The sequence below is a fragment of the Orcinus orca genome, chromosome 3, assembly GCF_937001465.1.
Source record: "Orcinus orca chromosome 3, mOrcOrc1.1, whole genome shotgun sequence".
NCBI lineage: Eukaryota > Metazoa > Chordata > Mammalia > Artiodactyla > Delphinidae > Orcinus > Orcinus orca.
In genome coordinates this window covers 10,731,288-10,748,900 of record NC_064561.1, presented here as the reverse complement: position 1 = coordinate 10,748,900, position 17,613 = coordinate 10,731,288, and the positions used below count along the sequence as shown (strand labels likewise).

Sequence of the window (17,613 nt, the reverse complement as noted above, 5' to 3'; positions counted from 1 at the left end):
GGTCATTTTCAACTTGGGATGCAAATTGAAGAATCGATTGTTAAAATTACAAAGTATCGGGGATTTTGTTGAAAACCTTGAAGAACCCCAAGGTGGGAGGGTGCCTGGTGTGTTGGAGGCCAGCATGGCTGGAGGAGGGTGGACATGTCAAGAGAGGATGGGGCTTCACTCTGAGCAATTGCAGGGCCTTTGGAAGGTTTCGAGCTGAGGAATGAAAGCAGGGGGTCCAGTTTGCAGACCTCCGTCGTATTAAGGGAGGATAGTGTGGCAAGTGGAGGTGTGAGAAGTGGTGGGACCCCAGATGTGTTTGACGGCAAAATCAGTAGGATTTCCTGGCAGACTGGATGATGGGTAGTCCTATCAAGAAGGCAAGTGCAGCCAAAAAAAAAAGGGACTTTCTGGCGGTCCAGTGGTTAAGACTTCTCGCTCCCAATGCAGGGGGCACAGGTTTGATCCCTGATCGGGGAACTAAGATCCCGCATGCCTCATGGCGCACACAAAATAGAAAAAAAAAAAGGCAACTCCAGATTTTAATCTGAGCATTTTGAAAGACTGAATTTACCATGAGCTGAGGTGGGGAAAGCTGTGGTGGAGGGTGAAAGTCTGAGGTGACCTTAAAACTTCTTGTATGTTGCATACTGCCCCATGATGCACTGTATGCATTATGATAACAGATTAATGTCACCTTCCTCGCAGGTTAACCCTTCAGGAAAATGTCCAGTGTGTCTTGTGGTCTCACGGAGTTAGGGTACTTGGATCTTTGTTGAAAATCATTTGTCCACGTGTGCATGGTGTATTCTGTTCCATCTGTCTACTTGTCTGTCTTTACGTTCATATCATACTCTCTTGGCTACTGTTAACTTTACATACAGTATGTCTTGAAATCAGGTTAGGTAAGTCTTCCAAATTTGTTTCTCTTTTTCAGTATTTCACTAGTCTAAGTCCTTTGCATTTCCATATAAATTTTGGAATCAGTCTGTTTTTTCCGGCAAAACATGCCTGCAGTTTTTTTTCTTAATAAATAAATTTATTTATTTATTTAATTTTTGGCTGCGTTGGGTCATCGTTGCTGCACACGGGCTTTCTCTAGTTGTGGCGAGCGGGGGCTACTCTTTGATGTGGTGTGCAGGCTTCTCATTGTGGTGGCTTCTCTTGTTGTGGAGCAAGGGCTCTACACGCGCGGGCTTCAGTATTTGTGGCACGTGGGCTCAGCAGTTGTGGCTTGCAGCTCTAGAGCGCAGGCTCAGTGGTTGTGGCACACAGGCTTAGTTGCTCCACGGCATGTGGGATCTTCCCGGACCAGGGCTTGAACCCGTGTCCCCTGCATTGTCAGAGTCTTAACCACTGCACCACCAGGGAAGTCCCATGCTGGCAATTTTTGATTGGGGCTTTGAATCTATGAATCAATTTAGGGGAGAATTGACACCTTCTGACCCATGGAAAAGTCATATCTCTCTGTTTATTTAGGTTTTCTTTCATTTCTCTTAGCGACGTCTTACTGTAGTTTCAGCTTACAGGTCTTGCACATTTTTTTGAAAGATCAGATTTATCCTTAAGTATTTCACATTTATGGTAGTATTAATTGATTTTTTTTTAAGAGCTTTGAGTTTTGGTTGTTTGTTGCCATTTGGAACAAATGGCATGTGGAACAACATTGCCATGTGGAAATACCACTGACTTTTGTATATTGCCCTTGATCCTGAAGAGAGTAGGTGCTTGGAAAAGCCCAGGACCCCTACTTTCTGAGGCTTCCCCCTCCATGGCAGAGAGAGGCCTTGGCTTGGGAGGTAAAAGAACTCTGATCGCAACTTCCCTGGTGGTCCAGTGGGTAAGACTCTGCGCTCCCAATGCAGGGGGCCTGGGTTCGATCCCTGGTCAGGGAATTAGATCCGACACGCATGCTGCAACTAAGAGCCTGCGTGCTGCAGCTAAACGTGCTGCAACGAAGATCCCATGTGCTGCAACTGAGACCCGGTGCAGCCTTACTAACTAAGTAAATATTAAAAAAAAAAAAAGAGAGAGAGAGAGAGAACTAAGATTCATGGCATCTACTGCATTTCCCAGCCTGAATGGGGCCAAAAAGAGTGGCAGAAAGGGCCCCTCTCCCTAGGAGCTAGCCCTGGTGGTGGCTGTAGCCCTGGCCCTCACTGAGGAGGATGCTGTGTGCTCCTTGGTTCCCAAAGGTCTTTGCATAGAGTTCACTGATACTTGCTTATTTTGCAAGTTCTCCTGTGGGAGTGTTTCTCGCCATCCATGAGCTGTGAATTGCTGTGAACCCAGCTTAAAAATAAAGTTTTCATATCAGAGCAAGCTCCTGATAGTCATGTGGGTGCAAAGAATGACAACAGAGGTGATATTGACAATATTTGGCAAGCTACAACTGACAACTGCCTGGGAGTTTTGAGATTTGGCTGGTTCACTGGGTTCAATCTCTGTGCCCAGAGGCCTGGACATCTGATGTCACAAAGGAGGGGAAGTTCTGGGACCATGCTATCTCTGGGACCTTGGGAGAGTTCCTAAACATTCTTGAGCCTTAGTTTTCCTATCTGTGAAACAGGCAGACTCTTTCTGCCTGGGCAGTGTAAGACCTTTGGAGTTGATCCCTGGGTGAAACTTCTAGTTGCCCTGTGGCGGTGAAGCCGCCTCCATGTGGGAGATGAATTTTGTCTATCCCTGGGCACCTCATGCCCTCAGCTTCTTGAGGGCAAACTCTGCACTGCCGGTAATGGTGGGTGGTTTCCTTGGGGTCTATGTTGGGGAGTGCGCACTGGGGAGGGGAGAGGTCATTTCTGGAGAGGGAGACCTGGGTGGCCCTGGGCAAGTTCCTGAATATCAGACATGTCAGGTCCCTTATGTGTAAAATGAGGGTGATTGTGTAATTTATCCCTAAGATTGTCCTGGGGATTTAAAGAGATACTGAATTGTAGCATAGTACCTGGAACTCACTACTAAACATCTATTAAATGCTAGTATTTCTATTTCTGCTGTTAATGTCATTACCATTATCATCAAAACCTTGAAGTGTTTTCTGTGTGTTCAGTATGTTGGCTTGTGGTTGTGTACCACCTCTTGTCTCCATCCATATTGCTAAAGATGAGATCTGTAGTGTTTGAGATGTTAGTATTTATTGGTTAGTGCACCTTATTGGATCATACATCAGAGACTGATAGAAATTGATTTCCTCAGCTTGCCCTCCCTTGGAAGGTAGCAGACACAGAGCTCTGTTTGAAATGTAGAATTTTGCAATTCCAGGGATTGGAGACATTTAAAACTGTCTGTACATTCCAGAAATTTTCCTTGGAAACTCAGTGTTTCTTCCTCTGTTCTTTGCTTTAGGTTGGCCAGCACGTTGACGGAGTTGCCTTTTGACATAGCTCCCACCATGGCCGGCTGGTAGGACCACCGTCCCATGCCCAGAAGCCAGGTGAGTGTGTAGCATCTAGTATCTGTGGAACGGAGGCACTGACTTACCCAGTAGGCCTTATTCAGGTCCTTGGACATTTGAAACAGAGCACTGCTTTAAAAGCTGATGGCCATCTCCTAGAGGAGAAGGAGGAAGACAGGTACCTCTGGGATTGCACATTGGGCCATCTCCACAGGGCTGCCCAGGCCCTGCCTCCTCCAGGATGGCCGTTTGCTCTCCTGTTGCATCTCAGGGGTCGCTCGTTTGAAAAGGCCAGGCCCAAGTAGGATGAACTGTCCTCCGTGAGCATCAGGGGCAGAGGATAATCCTGGCCAAGTGACCTTTGCCCTCTGGCCATTCCTGTGATTTCCCAATGCTGACAGAAACCGTTAGAATTTATCCTTAACCACCAGTGCTTGGAGCTCATTGCCCTTACCGCACCCCGTGCCTATGGGGAAACTGAGCCATCCCCTACTGCTTATAGGGCTCTCAGGTGGAGACTCTGTCCAGGGCTTTCGGGACCCAGCAAGACAGAGCCCAAAACCCAGGTGGGATTTTGTCTGTTACTGTCAGACCAGTGATGTTTTGGGCCAGGGCTGCCTACCTGGAGAAGAATGTAGGACTGAGAGACGTCTCAGAACACGGAGATAGCTTGGAGACCTCCTGGGTTGGTTAGCTGCTTCCTCTTATAGGCCAGCTGGCTGGTGACTTTCCAAGGGGTGTATGCCCTTCAAACAGTGTCACAGCTGCACAGGGTAAGAACTGGCTGCTGGGCTGAGCAAGGTATGTGACAAGGGTTGGGGGTCGGTTTGTGAGGTTTCAGCTCTTATCTGCATATAGCGAGATGATAGTATGGGCATGGTCAGGTAATCCTGGTGTCAGGAAAACATTTCCAGAATGTTTACCCAGCAAAAACAAACTTTACTGGTATTAAAAAAAAAAAAAAAATTTTTAAATTGAGATAATTTGCATACCATATAATTCACCCATTTGTAGTATACAGTTTAGTGATGTTTTTGTATATTCAGGAGTTGTACAAATATCACGTCTATCTAGTTCCAGAACACTTTCATCACCTTCAAAAGAAAGCCCACACCCATTAGCAGTCCCTCTTCAATCTCCCTTCCTCAGCCCCTGGCAACCACTAATCTACTTTCTATCTCTATGGATTTGCCTGTTCTGGACATTTCATATCAATGGAATCACATAATATCTATGACCTTGTGTGTTTAACTTCTCATACTCAGCAAGTTTTCAGGGTTCATCCACTCTGTAGCATGAGTCAGTGCTTCATCCATTTTTGTGGCTGAGTATATTCCATCAAATGGATAGACCACATTTTGTTTATCCATTCATCTGGGATAGATTTGGGCTATTCCCACCTTTCGGTAATTATGAATAGTGCTGTGAACATTTATGTACACAAATTTGTGTGGACTTGTTTTCACTTCCTTTGGATATATACCTAGGAGTGGAATTTGTTGGGTCATGAGTCTTTAATATTCTGAGGAACTGCCAGACTGTTGTTATTGTGGCTGCACCATTTTACATGCCCCCCCAGCCCTGCCCCAGGCCCCCAGAGCTCTCTGGAGACAAAAAATGACTCAAAGTCTGTGCCGGTTTCCTAGGCTAGTTGAGGATCATCGGTGTTGACAGTGCTCGTTACCTGGTGCTGGTGGCAGCATGCAGTGAGCCAGCCACCTAGAAAGTGGGTTTGGCGCTTGATTGTCAACAGGCTCTCTTTGGACGTTAGTGTTGGAAAATCGTACTTTACGTCTTGACAAGGTCTTACCTGCAGCCCAGAGGGGTGAGTGATCATCCCTTATCCTATAGCCCAGGGCATTGTCTGAAGGCAGTGGGCTGGCTTAGGGTTCTCTGAGGTCCTCGGCTGGGTGACCCCACCTCTGCCGGGCCCTTTGTTAACTAGGAAGTACATAGTCCAAGCAGTAAGTACTTGCTGAGTGAATGAATGAATGAATGAAAGAAAACTGCTCCTTTCCTATCGCAGGGTCAACAAGGAAGACACAGCCAGAGCATTACAAAGCAGTTAGTTTGGTGATTCCGGAGGGAATTTCTGGAAGCCCCCTCAGGTGTTCCCTCTGGCCCTGCCTCTCTGTACCCGGTGAGTGAAGGGGCTTGACGGGAAAGGATGGTCTGTGAATGGTTGTGGCAGATGGTGGTCGATGTCAAACAGGCAAAAACACCCTTGAGCAATTTTATTTTTTGGCTGCGGTGTGGGATCTCAGTTCCCTGACCAGGGGTCGAACCTGGGCTCTTGGCAGTGAGAGCAGAGTCCTAACCCCTGGACCACCAGGAAATTCCCTGAGCAGTTATTTTTAAGAGATGTATAAATATGTCAGCTTGTGTACTTTTTGTTGTGGGTGTAAGTCAGCTCAGCAGATTGATTGATTGTTCCACTTTCAGTTGAACCATGGCCTAAAGTCAGCTGAGGCCTCCCCATTCCTGCTGCCCAGGACTCTGGGCACAGAGGAAGAGCAAGGCAGGAGGAGGACTGGGTCCTGGGGAGTCTTGAGGCGCATACACAGCCCCCACACGATGCCCCCACAGTGTATGTGGCTGTCAGTGTGAATACTGAGGGTCAGGCTGCCTGCTTGGGCTAATGGAATTGGTGTCCACCCTTGAATTTTGCTTGTCGGGTCCTGTTCGTTCAGCAGCTACGTATACTGCTCGCGTGCTGAGAGACTGGCCTTGTGCTTGGTGTTAAGGATCAAAAATGGGTGTGACTTACAGAAAAACAAACAGGAAAAGCAAATGCAGATGACCCTTAACCAAGGCATAAAAGATACTCAGTCTTTTCTGATACTAAGAATAATGCTTTTTGGAGCTTCCCTAAGATATTTCTGACCCTTTGTCCTGAAAGGTGGACACCATTCTCTTGGTGGGAATCACGCAGCATCATATGTTGCTTTTGGAGGTTCACAACTCCTCGGAGGGGGATTTGCTTACCCTTTGCTCCAGCAAGTCCACTTCTAGAAATGTATGCCAAAGATAGACTGTCAAAAATAAGGTTTGTGACAAGACTGTTCATTACAACATTCTGAAGTATAAAACTGGAAATAACTTAGATGTTTGTCATTTGGGCCTGGGACTGATGGGGCTGGATCGCCAGTGGGGTGGAGCCGAGCCCCTGAGCAGAGGAAGGAGGGGTGTCTTCTTGTCATGGTGATGGGATTTCTAGGGTGAAATGAGTAGAAAAAATTATAAGGTGAAAGATAAAGAGATGTACCGCACTCACTTTTATCCCTCATAAGGAACGGTGGGGGTGGGATATAGACATGTGTATTTGTTTATATTTTATTTTATTATTTTTTTTTAATTTATTTTATTTATTTTTTGCTGTGTTGTGTCTTCGTTACTGCGCGGAGGCTTTCTCTCGTTGTGGCGAGTTGTGGCTTTCTCTAGTTGTGGCGAGTGGGGGCTACTCTTCGTTGAGGTGCGCGGGCTTCTCATTGCAGTGGCTTCTCTTGTTGTGGAGCACAGGCTCTAGGCACACAGGCTTCAGTAGTTGTAGCATGCGGGGTCAGTACTTGTGGCATGCGGGCTCAGTAGTTGTGGCACGCGGGCTTAGTTGCTCCGTGGCACGTGGGTTCTTCCCGGACCAGGGCCTCGAACCCTTGTACCCTGCATTGGCAGGTGGATTCTTAAGCACTGCGCCACCAGGGAAGCCCTGTATTTTATTTTTATTTTTCCTTTTTTTGGGGGGGCCATGCCATGTGGCATGCGGGATCTTAGTTCCTCGACCAGAGATCGAACCCAGGCCCTCGGCAGTGAGATTGCAGAGTCCTAACCACTGGACCACCAGGGAATTCCCTAAATCATAGTAGTTTGATTGTAAGATATGAGATATGCCATAAAGGCAAAAATTAGAAAAAAATCTTTAACTGTTTTTAGGAATCATATTTTTGGTTTCAGGTCAACAATGCCCATAGTCTTACTGTTACATATTGTAGGAGGAAACAAGTAATTGATGTCTTTAAGAACCAAAATTGGGAATTCCTTGGTGGTCCACTGGTTAGGACTCCACGCTTCCACTGCTGGAGGCCTGGGTTTGATCCTTGGTTGGGGAACTATGCCTCCCCCCCAAAAAAAAGAACCAAAATTTTTAGGATGAAAGACCTATGCAAATAGAAGATCAAAATACTTAAGTGAAAATGTTTTAATTCTAAATCTGCATTGGGAATGTCCCAGTTGTATAAGATGGTACCAGGGTTGTGTCAGAAGGAATCCCCCCTTCCACCCCACCAAGGGTGGGGCAGGTAAATGTGAATGAGAATTAGTCCCTGAGTTGGAGCCTCAAATGTATTAAAAAAATCCAGTGTTCCTATTGGTGCTCAAAGGAAAGGAAGAAACTCACTGGTGCCCTTTGGAAGGTGTTAGGGAATCAACTCATTTTGAAAATTGGTAGATAGAAGGAAAGAAGCAAGCATTTATCTTGCCTCTACTCTACAGACTGTATTTGCAAGGAACAAAAAAGGGGGTAAGAGCTAGTTTCCTTCGAAGATAGATCAGTGCTGCCAGAATTTTCCAGAATGCTCTACTCGCACTGTCCAGTGTGGTACCTGGAATATCGTGATTGAGGAAGTCAAGTTTTAATTTTATTTGATTTAAATCTTTTTAAATAGCCACATGTGGCTAATGGACCGTGTAGCTGTTAACATTCTGGCTAATTAATATGAAACGATGGGATTATAAATTCATACATTTGCAGGCATCTGATGAAATGGTGGGTCTAGACAGTGGACCTCAGTGGCTTCCAGCCCCCAAGGAAGGGTGCACATGCTTCCAGAGGGATGTGTGCTTGGCTGGACCTCAAAATCTAGTTTTGGGACATTGGGGTTGTGTTACATTATACCACAGGGATGCCAACTGGCAAAACCCAATTGTGGGAAACAGGACAAATGGCCTGATTTCTTCAACATATGATTGAAAAGAAAGTGGCAGGGGAACCTGTAGGTTTCAGCCAAGCGTGACTTCAACAAAGATTGAGGAATGATTGTTTAATTGTTGATGGTGTGATCATGGGATTGTGGTTTTGTGTCCTTGTAGTGATAAACGCTGAACTGTTCATAAATGCATGTTGTATGGCATTTGCTTCTTAGAGGCTAGTGGGCGTGAGGTGTGTGAAAGACCAAGGTGGTCGTCTGACAACCATGGAAGCTGGGTGGTGGGCATGAGCAGTTAATTGTGCTGTTCTCGCTGCTTCTTTGGGTATGTTTGCAATTTTTCCGTAATGAAGTTTGGAAGATGGTGTTTGACCCAGGCATTCCCTCAGGGAGCTTTATGATTCATGTCACCCAGGGCAGGGGAAACACTCGTTTACAAAAGTGAGGATGGTGGCCGCTTGTGGTTAAAATTCAAGCAGAAAACCTTCAGCAGAGATTCTGGAATTGCTGTGAGGGGCTGTGGCCAGTAGTAGCCTGTTAAGCGGGACAACCTCTTGTTAACAGCATTCTCATTTTCTGTAATAACAACCCTTACAGTACCTTCATGGAGCCCTTGAAGAACCTTAGTGATAAAGTGGGCGCTGTTCTCATTTCACAGGTGAGGAAGCTGAGGTGTGCAGAGATGAACCAGGCATTCTGGTTTTGACCTAATGTAGTGTGATGCTGATGGCACCTTCTGTTCTGGGAGCACTCCGCCCACCTCCCCCAGTACCCAGAGTGCATTTTATCACCACAGTGCATCAACACCCTGATGCTGTAATGTCCCATATGTTGTTTTCTGACATAAATTAATATATTATTCATTAGAAATCAATCTCACCTCTATTGGTGTGGTCTGTACATAGCAGCCATAGCCAATTAAGACTGGATAAAGTAGGTAGTTAGCTGGTCTTCAGTATGACTTCGTCTTATAAAAAGCACTGCTTCGCAGATTTGATCCTTATGTGTGATCTAGGGATTACTGCAACTCCCAGTGTGCGAGGGACCTCAGCCCCATGTCTCAGCCTGCTCTGTCCACTGCCTACCCCACACATCTGTGTGTGTCCCCCCAGTGGCCTACTGGAGCTATGCTGCTATGGGTGGGAAGCCTTTTGTTGAAACCCCAGGGGTGTCCCTGGGGCCCAGTTAGCTCCTGCTCCCTGGTAGAAACTAAGCAGGTGTTTGGGTGAATGCGTGAGTGAAATGTCTGTGAGACTGAGGCGTCTGGCACAATCCCAGTGTGAAGCCTGTGACGGACCTGACTTGAATCCATATCTGCGGTGCTGGCCCGTGTGACCCCTGCCATCAGAGGTCTTGCCCTCTCTCCAAGTTGGCTCCCTGTTGGTAAATTGTCCCATTTGTGTCCCACGTGGTCACACTCCCATCTGTACCGTGGGCTTGCTCTGGTCCCCTTGGTTGCTGTGAGAAGCTGACAGTTGTTGCTCGTGGAAGGACTGCATCCCAGTGGACAATGGCTCTTCGATTGTTTGGGATCTTGTTACACAAAGGAGTCTTTCCTTGAGGACCCTGTTCGGTGCTCTTGGGGGTCATAGTAAACCTGCTTTTGCGTTTTAGTAGTTTAGCAGCCGTAGAGGGGTTGTGGCTCTTGAGGTTAAGATTATTTTGTTTTTTGTTTTCCTGCTTAAAAAATAATAAAGTAAAATTCACACATTTAAAGTGTACATTGGCATTTACTACGGTCACAACGTTGTGCAGCCATCACCTCTAGTTCTAGAACATTTTCATCATCCCAAAGTGAAATTTGTATGTATTAGCCTATACTCCTGCATTCCCCTACCTCTGTGCTATCCAGTCCCTAGCAACCATTAATCTATCGATACTTTCTGTCTCTATAGATTCGCGTGGCTCTGGACATCTCAGATAGATGGAATCATATACTGTATGGCCTTCTGTGTCTGGCCTGTCTCACTTAGCATGTTTTCATAGTTCATCTGCATTGTGACATGAATCAGAAATTTATTCCTTTTAAAAAATTTATTTATTTATTTATTTATTTTTGGCTGTGTTGGGTCTTCGTGCTGCGCGCAGGCTTTCTCTAGTTGCGGCGAGTGGGGGCTACTCTTCGTTGCGGTGCGTGGACTTCTCATTGCGGTGGCTTCTCTTGTTGCGGAGCACGGACTCTAGGCGCATGGGCTTCAGTAGTTGTGTCATGCAGGCTCAGTAGTTGTGGCTCGCGGGCTGTAGAGCACAGGCTCAGTAGTTACGGCGCACGGGCTTAGTTGCTCCGTGGCATGTGGGATCTTCCGGGACCAGGGCTCGAACCTGTGTCCCCTGTATTGGCAGGCAGATTCTTAACCATGGTGCCACCAGGGAAGCCCGATTCCTTTTTATGGCTGAAAAATATTTCATTGTATGGATATACGACATTTTGTTTATCCATTCACCCATTGATGAACATTTGGGTTGTTCTTACTTGTTGGCTGTTGTGAATAGTGCTGCTTTTTAACATTTATGTACAAGTTTTTGTTTGAATAAATGCACATCTCTTGGGTATATATCTAGAAGTAGAATTGTTGGGTCATATGGTAATTCTGTATTTAACTTTTTGAGGAACTGCCAGACTGTTTCTCACATTACTGCACCATTTTACCATTTTACATTCCCACCAGCGATATGTGGTGGTTCCAATGTCTCCACATCCTCAACAACGCTTATTTTCCTTTTTTTTTAATAGTCATCCTGGTGGGTGAGAGGTGGTATCTCATTGTGGTTTTGATTTGCATTTCCCTAATGACTAATGATGCTGAACATCTTTTCATGTGCTTATTGGCCATTTGTCTGTCTTTGGAGAAATGTCTTTTCAAGTCTTTTGCCTGTTTTGTTGAATTGGGTTTGTTGCTAAGTTTTAAGAGTTCTTTATATATTCTGACACCAGACCCTTATTAGAGATACGATTTCTAATGTTTTTCCCGCTCTGTTGATCTTTTCACTCTCTTTTGCACAGAAGAATTTAGTTTTGATGAAGTCTAATTTATCTTTTTTCTTTTGTTGATATTGAGCTTTTGGTGTCATATCTAAGAATCTCTTGGCAAATCGAAGGTCATGATTCACCCTTACATACTCTTCTAAGAGTTTTGTAGGTTTAGCTTTTAGTATTTAGGTCTTTGACCCATTTTGAGTTGATTGTCATATATGGTATGAAGTAAGGGTTTTGTTTGGTTTTGATCATTATGTTTTCTATTGACATGAAGACTTTTTGGCTTATGTAACGAGGAAGGGGAGTGCCATAGCTGGAAGTTCTGAAAGTACTTTTTTCTCATCTGTTTAACAAATATGTATTGAACACCTGTTCTGTCCTGGGCCCTGGGATGGTAGCACTGAACAAAGAGATATATATTATCTGTTCTTGTGGGGGATGGGGTGGGGGGGACAAACACGTAAACGGAGAGATGAGTAAATAGAATGTCAAGTGGTGATGAAGTGGGAAAGGGGTAGAGACCCACCAAAGTGCATGGAGGGGAGATACATGTAACTTTGCTGTTTCGGCTGAAGAAGAGAGTGGTATACAGAGACGTGGGGGAGGACCTTCCAGGTAGGGGGAGCAGGAAGTACAAAAGCTCTGAGGTGGGAGTAAACTTGGTTTTCAGAGAAGCAGCTGGAATGTCAGAGTGGCTGGAGCTGAGAGAATAGGGTCGAGGGGTAGTGGGGACGTGTGGGGGACAGCAGTAGACAGGTCAGAGAGGCCGGCAGGGCCTTGGCTGGGGTGAGGCCTTGCTTTTACCTTGAGTAGCGTGTTTTACAAAATGACCACTAATGTGATATGCTCTAGGTCAGCTTGGCTATTTCCTGGAGGTTGTGGTAGGTGTCTATACCCAGAACAACCCCCTGCCCAAGGGGAAGATTTCCACTTACAGGGTGGAGGAGAGAAGCAGGATTTCTGTTCCAGCTCTCACAGCTGTGCAGGAAGTGCTGCAAGAACTGTGCATCAGTAGAAACTGTTTCTTAGGCCCATGGGCTTCTTTGAGACCAGAAACTTATTTAGTCCTAGACGTACGTTTCCCTGCTGGCTCTGAGCCTTTTGGGGCGGCCTCCGGCCCTGCCTGCTGCAGGATGTGTGCAGGGAGGAGCTGACAAAGGAGCCCAGGCAGTGCTTCCAGGCAGTGGCGTCACCACATTGCTGGGTGTCCTGTTGAAAATGATGAAAGATGCACATTTGGTTCTCCCACTTTCCACTCACATTTCCTCCCAAGACTGGAGAAGGCTTTTCTGGCCCTTCCTGGAATTTTCTGTGTAAAACCTCCTGCCATTTCCAGCTCGATGAAGCTGGTGGTCAGGGCTGCGTTCTTGGCCAGGCCCTGAGGGAGTCAGCCCTGGAAGGGTTAAGCCCTCCCATTTTTGATGTGACGCCCGATTGGCACATTGCAGGTGGCATGGAAATGGCAGGCGTAACCCTTTGTGGGCCGAGGAGGCTCAGCCTAGGAGGCAGCTGGGAGGGACAGAGGACTGGTCCTTTCCCGTGGGAGGGAAACTCAGCCAGACATCCCTCACAGTGACGTCCTACACCAGAGGACTCCTGGTCACCATTTCCCTGTGGACATTTCATATTTTTCAGATTCCCCTCACAGGTGGCACCTTTATTTCTGTGTCCCGTTCTCTGGCACCATTTGTTTCTCTCTCTCCGGGGCTGCAGGGGTTGGGCTTCAGGCACAGGCCCCCGCTTTCAGAGGCTCAGACACCCATGTGGAGTCGCTTCCAGATGGGCAGTGTTGGGTGCTTACTGAGGACTTCTGAGAGTGTAAACACAAAATCCAAGTCCTCATGTGGGGGTGAGCCTGGGGGTGCTATCAACAGTTTTAAAAACACTCGTTACCCATCTCTCTCCTCCCCTCTTAAAACGTGATCAGTTTAGGTGTACTTTGTCCTACTGTGTGCTTTGACTAGGAGGTGTAGACAGGCTTTCATCTCATGTCCCTGGGAAGGGGCACTCAGAGGCCAAGGCATGAGGCTGAGGGGTAGACAGAGCTCAGTGGAATCTGCGTGGCCTGTCTGGTTAGTGGTGTTCCCTGTTTTCAGAAGTTTTTAGGAGATTGTCTATGTCTGGGGGAAGATAAAAACATACTCCCTACTTACACCATCTTTCCCAACAGGATCTGTGCTTTCTTTAGCCACCCCTCCCCCATGACTCCAGGGAGGGAGGATGGTTGTTGAGGTCAGGGGACTTGGCTGTTCCAGGCCAGGCCCTGCATGTCCCCAGGTGAGTTTGAGTGGCCGGACATGCTACCAGAGGGCTGGCTGTTACTGTGGCATGAGCCTCATTGAAGGCAGTGACCACTGATTTTTCTGGAGGTGACTTGTCCCAAAACCTGCTCTGTTCCCACAAGCGGTACTGGGGTGAGGTGCTTCCAAGCGCCTTTCTCCACAGTGCACGTCTACATGGGATTTTCCTTTAGGAATCTGAAGACCATTCAGGCTTTATTTTTAAAATGTTGGGTGGTTACTACTTGAGTACATTAAAGTTTCTGCTTTCTAGGTTAATTTTATTAAATATATCCCAAGAAAGCATTATTTCAGAGGCTGTATTTACATGTCCTCCACCTTAAAAAAATAATCAGATTGTAAATGTGTGTTTATTTGTAAATGTAAAAGCCTGAGTTTCTGTGTGTGTGGTTTTTTTACTTTATTTTTTTTTACTCTTTTCAGTCTTAACACTCTATATACCTACATATCTGGGTGGTTCTTGAACCAACGACTGAGGTGACTTTCATAGGATGGCTGATTTGGTCTGACTTTATCTTGCATGACTCCTCTGGGTGGTGATGGCCTTTTAGATGGGTCATTAGCATTTCAGATGGAGTGTGGTGTTTGGGCGCACCGGGCATGATAGAAGTGCCCTGTTAGGAGGAGGTCGAGATGCTCCTGAACTTAACCTTCCCCTTTGACTTCTGTGTCTGAGCTGAGCGCTGCATTTGCAAATGGTGTCTCTTCCCTGAAGGGTTAGGTAGAGCGCACCTCTGGGGGCTGAGGGCAGAGAGCTCCCTGCGGAGAGCGCCAGTGCTCAGATTGATTTGTTTGATGGAGTGACTGGAGGCACTTCATTTAAGTTGTGTGCGTGCATGTGTCTTTTTGCAGCATACTCTGTGCCGTTTCACAGGTCTCAGCACTCCCCTCCTCTGTCCTTCAGGACCTAATTAAAGGTTCCAGCTCTCCTCACTCTCACAGGCTGAAGGCGGGCTGGTCAGGGCCCCTACCCCACCCCCAGTCCCTACACTCCTGCAGGGCACCCTGAGTCAGAGAAGTCTCTGGGAGGCCCGATCATCACTGTTTCGCCTCTTAAACTGAATATAAGTGGCCTCACTGTAATGGGGGAATGTTTTTTCCTTTTTTTTTTTTGCAGTACGCGGGCCTCTCACTGTTGTGGCCTCTCCCGTTGCAGAGCATAGGCTCCAGACGCGCAGGCTCAGCGGCCATGGCTCACGGGCCCAGCCGCTCCGCGGCATGTGGGATCTTCCCGGACCGGGGCACAAACCCGTGTCCCCTGCACGGCAGGAGGACCCTCAAGCACTGCGCCACCAGGGAAGCCCTGTTTTTTCCTTTTAAGCAACCTCATTCCATTTTAAAAAGTTGTTAAAAGTTTTGATCTCCTTTTATTTGGTTTCATCTACTTACTTTGGAGATGGGTTTTCATGCGCCTGTGTATTTCTGCCACTTCACCTTTTGTGCTACCATTTCTTTCTCCCTCTTCCATCTCTATCTACAACTCCAGATTCTACTCTTGGGGCCTAGCTCAAATGAAGCTAGATCCTTAGCCTCCTCCTCTGGTCGGGCAGGGTGGATTTCTTTTCCAGTGTTGATTTGTAACAAAATGGTGATTGACACACATATCTCATAGCCCTTACTGGGTCTTTGCTCCCATGAAGGCGGGGATCCCCCCAAGCTGCTCTTCCTGCCCTCCACAAAGGTGGTACCTGCAGGTCACTGGCCCCTTGGAGGTCACTGTCTGGTTTAGAATCAGTATTTGGAGACTGTCGACGTCCACGTCCTGGGCCAGATGGGCTGTGAACTAGGAGAAGGGTGTCCCTGGTCGTTAGTAACTGACCAGGCTCCTCCCTGCTGCAGAAGTTCCCTTCTGGGTTCAGGCGTCACTCAGATAAACAACAGTAGACAAAAGTCAGTTCTTCGCCTTCTCTGGAAACTTAAATTACTGTGTACACAAAGTAGTAGAAATGAGCATGGTTGCAGTGCTAGTGATTTTAAAATGATCGGCTGTTCCACCCAGGTGCGAAATGATTTGTCTTGGAGGAATTGTGGGTTGATGTGGCGGAGGTGTGCACAAGGCCCTGCAGGTCTCTCTGCAAGGCCCTCTGGGCTCCTTCACTTGCTTTAGAAGTTGGTGATCCTGGACCCTGTGTCTAATCTTATTTCCATACTTAATAGTTTTGCTTCTTCTTGAGATAGTTGGACACTGATCACCCATAAGAACTGCTGTTCTTTTGCTCATAAATGAATAGAAAAGACCCTTTGTAAGGTAATTGGAGAAGGTTTGGAGGTGGGAGGAGGGGATGAAAACTGTGCACACGTATGTGTGTGGTGTTCATGTGTACGTGGGCACATGTGTTTGTGTTTGCACGAGTGTGGGTGCACACACACGTGTGTATTTGTGTGTGTGGCGCAAGGTTGCTTGGTGTTCAACTAGCCTGGTGTGCTGCATTTTGGGGAGCAGGGAGGTGTCTGCCGACACCCTGGTTTCCTGCGTCCATCCTCTGCCAGTAGGGTGTCCATCAGGTGGGGTCAGATGCTCCCAAGTCTGGAGCACCCTGTGTTCCTCATCCCTTTTTTACTCCCTTCTCATTGCCTCAGCCTACCCAGAGCCTAGGCACCACTGGCCACCTTTGGAGGCCAGCAGTGAGATTGCCCACCTTATGAGAAGCCTTTGAAAGAGCAAGTGAGCACCTTCAGCAGGACAGAAGAATTTGTTGGTCAAGTCTTTTATTTTTGTTACGTGGCTGTTTATCTGGCGAGCCAGAGTCGGCTTCTCTTAACGCTAGGAAGAAGGCTCAGAAAACTTGCAACAAGTCCCCAGGTCCAGGGAGCTCCTGTGTGGGATGGACACGACGCCACAAGGCTGGGGGTGAGGTGATGTGCCTACCAGTCAGGCCTAGCGTTCACATAAAGGTCAGGAGAATTGAAGGACCAAGGTGCTGACCAGGTGGAGGCTGAGCCTAACTGCTGTTCCCGAGGCTCTCCTGGTGTCCCCAGGCTGGGGCTGAGCTGTGGAGCTACAGTTGCAGGCAGAATGCACTGAGGTTCATTAAGGATGCAAGGTGCATGGCTGTGATGGCACTGGAGTGGGACAGTTGGGTGCAGTATGGTGTGAACCTGTGTCCTCCCAGATCCCAACCCCTCCAACCAGGTAGAGTGCACTTCTTAGGGTTTCTGTAGCACAGATGACCCCCCTGTCCCCAGCCCTCAAGGGCAAAGGTGATTTCTGGTTACCTGGAGAAGCCTGGCCCTGTGGCTCTTCCCAGGACCCCCAGGTCTCCAGCAACTCAGCCCTAGTGTGCTTGATTCACACTTTCCTTCCTGGCTTAACCCCTGCGCCCCCGCCCCTCCCCAATCAGGTCGTTCTCAGCTCCTGTGCTTTTCCTTAGAGCTTTGGTCTGATGCTCAGGCACGTGTGCTTAGGACCTGCTTGTTTCTGTAACTGGGTTAAAGTTTCATCCACTGCAGCAATTGAGTTTATAGCATGTAATTTCCCTCTACGAGGGACCTATTTATCTTGAGAGTGTATAGGGCTTTTAGGATGGTATAAAATAGACCCACGTAGTGGGACAGACTGACCCTGAAGTAAGCAGTCTGCATTCAACACTTTTTGAAACTAAATTTCTTCTGACTTGTCAAAAGGGTTAACCTTGAGTTCTGGGCTTGGATTGAATTTACACATTCAGGTCCTTTTTTTGAAATCGATTTTTCTCTGTTGTCAGTTCTGCTGTGAGGCTTGTTTGGAAAAGCAGGTTTGTTCCAACACTATTAATATATTGGGCACACCGTTTGGTTATGTGCGATTTTGTCCAGGAGAAATGCTAGGTCTAGGGGTTGGGAAGCTATGGCCCACAGGCTGCTGGCCTGTTTGGGTAAATAATGTTTGATTGGGACACAGCCGTGCCCCTTCGAGAACGAACTGTCACAGTTGCAGAGCTTGAGTAATCAGGACAGAGACTGAATGACCTGCAGAGCTGAAAATATTTACTGTGTCCCTTTTAAGAAAAAGTTTGCAGACTCCTGTACTATAGGAATCCGGAAAACTGC

At 47.2% G+C, this 17,613-nt stretch overlaps 1 protein-coding gene across 9 annotated transcripts in view; it reads left to right on the top strand.

Moving 5' to 3' along the window:
* The window catches only part of GATAD2A (GATA zinc finger domain containing 2A), a 101,049-nt gene that overhangs the window by 34,208 nt on the left and 49,228 nt on the right, over nucleotides 1-17,613 (top strand). For 7 of the 9 annotated variants that reach the window (XM_033401354.2, XM_004277494.3, XM_033401359.2 and 4 more), the window contains exon 2: nucleotides 3,337-3,424. In XM_033401354.2, coding sequence (XP_033257245.2) covers nucleotides 3,410-3,424 — 15 coding nt within the window. In that variant the 5' untranslated portion in view covers nucleotides 3,337-3,409. Of the gene's footprint in view, nucleotides 1-3,336; nucleotides 3,425-5,411; nucleotides 5,526-17,613 lie in introns of those variants that run through there. The other 2 variants (XM_033401356.2, XM_033401357.2) reach the window with 2 other exon arrangements.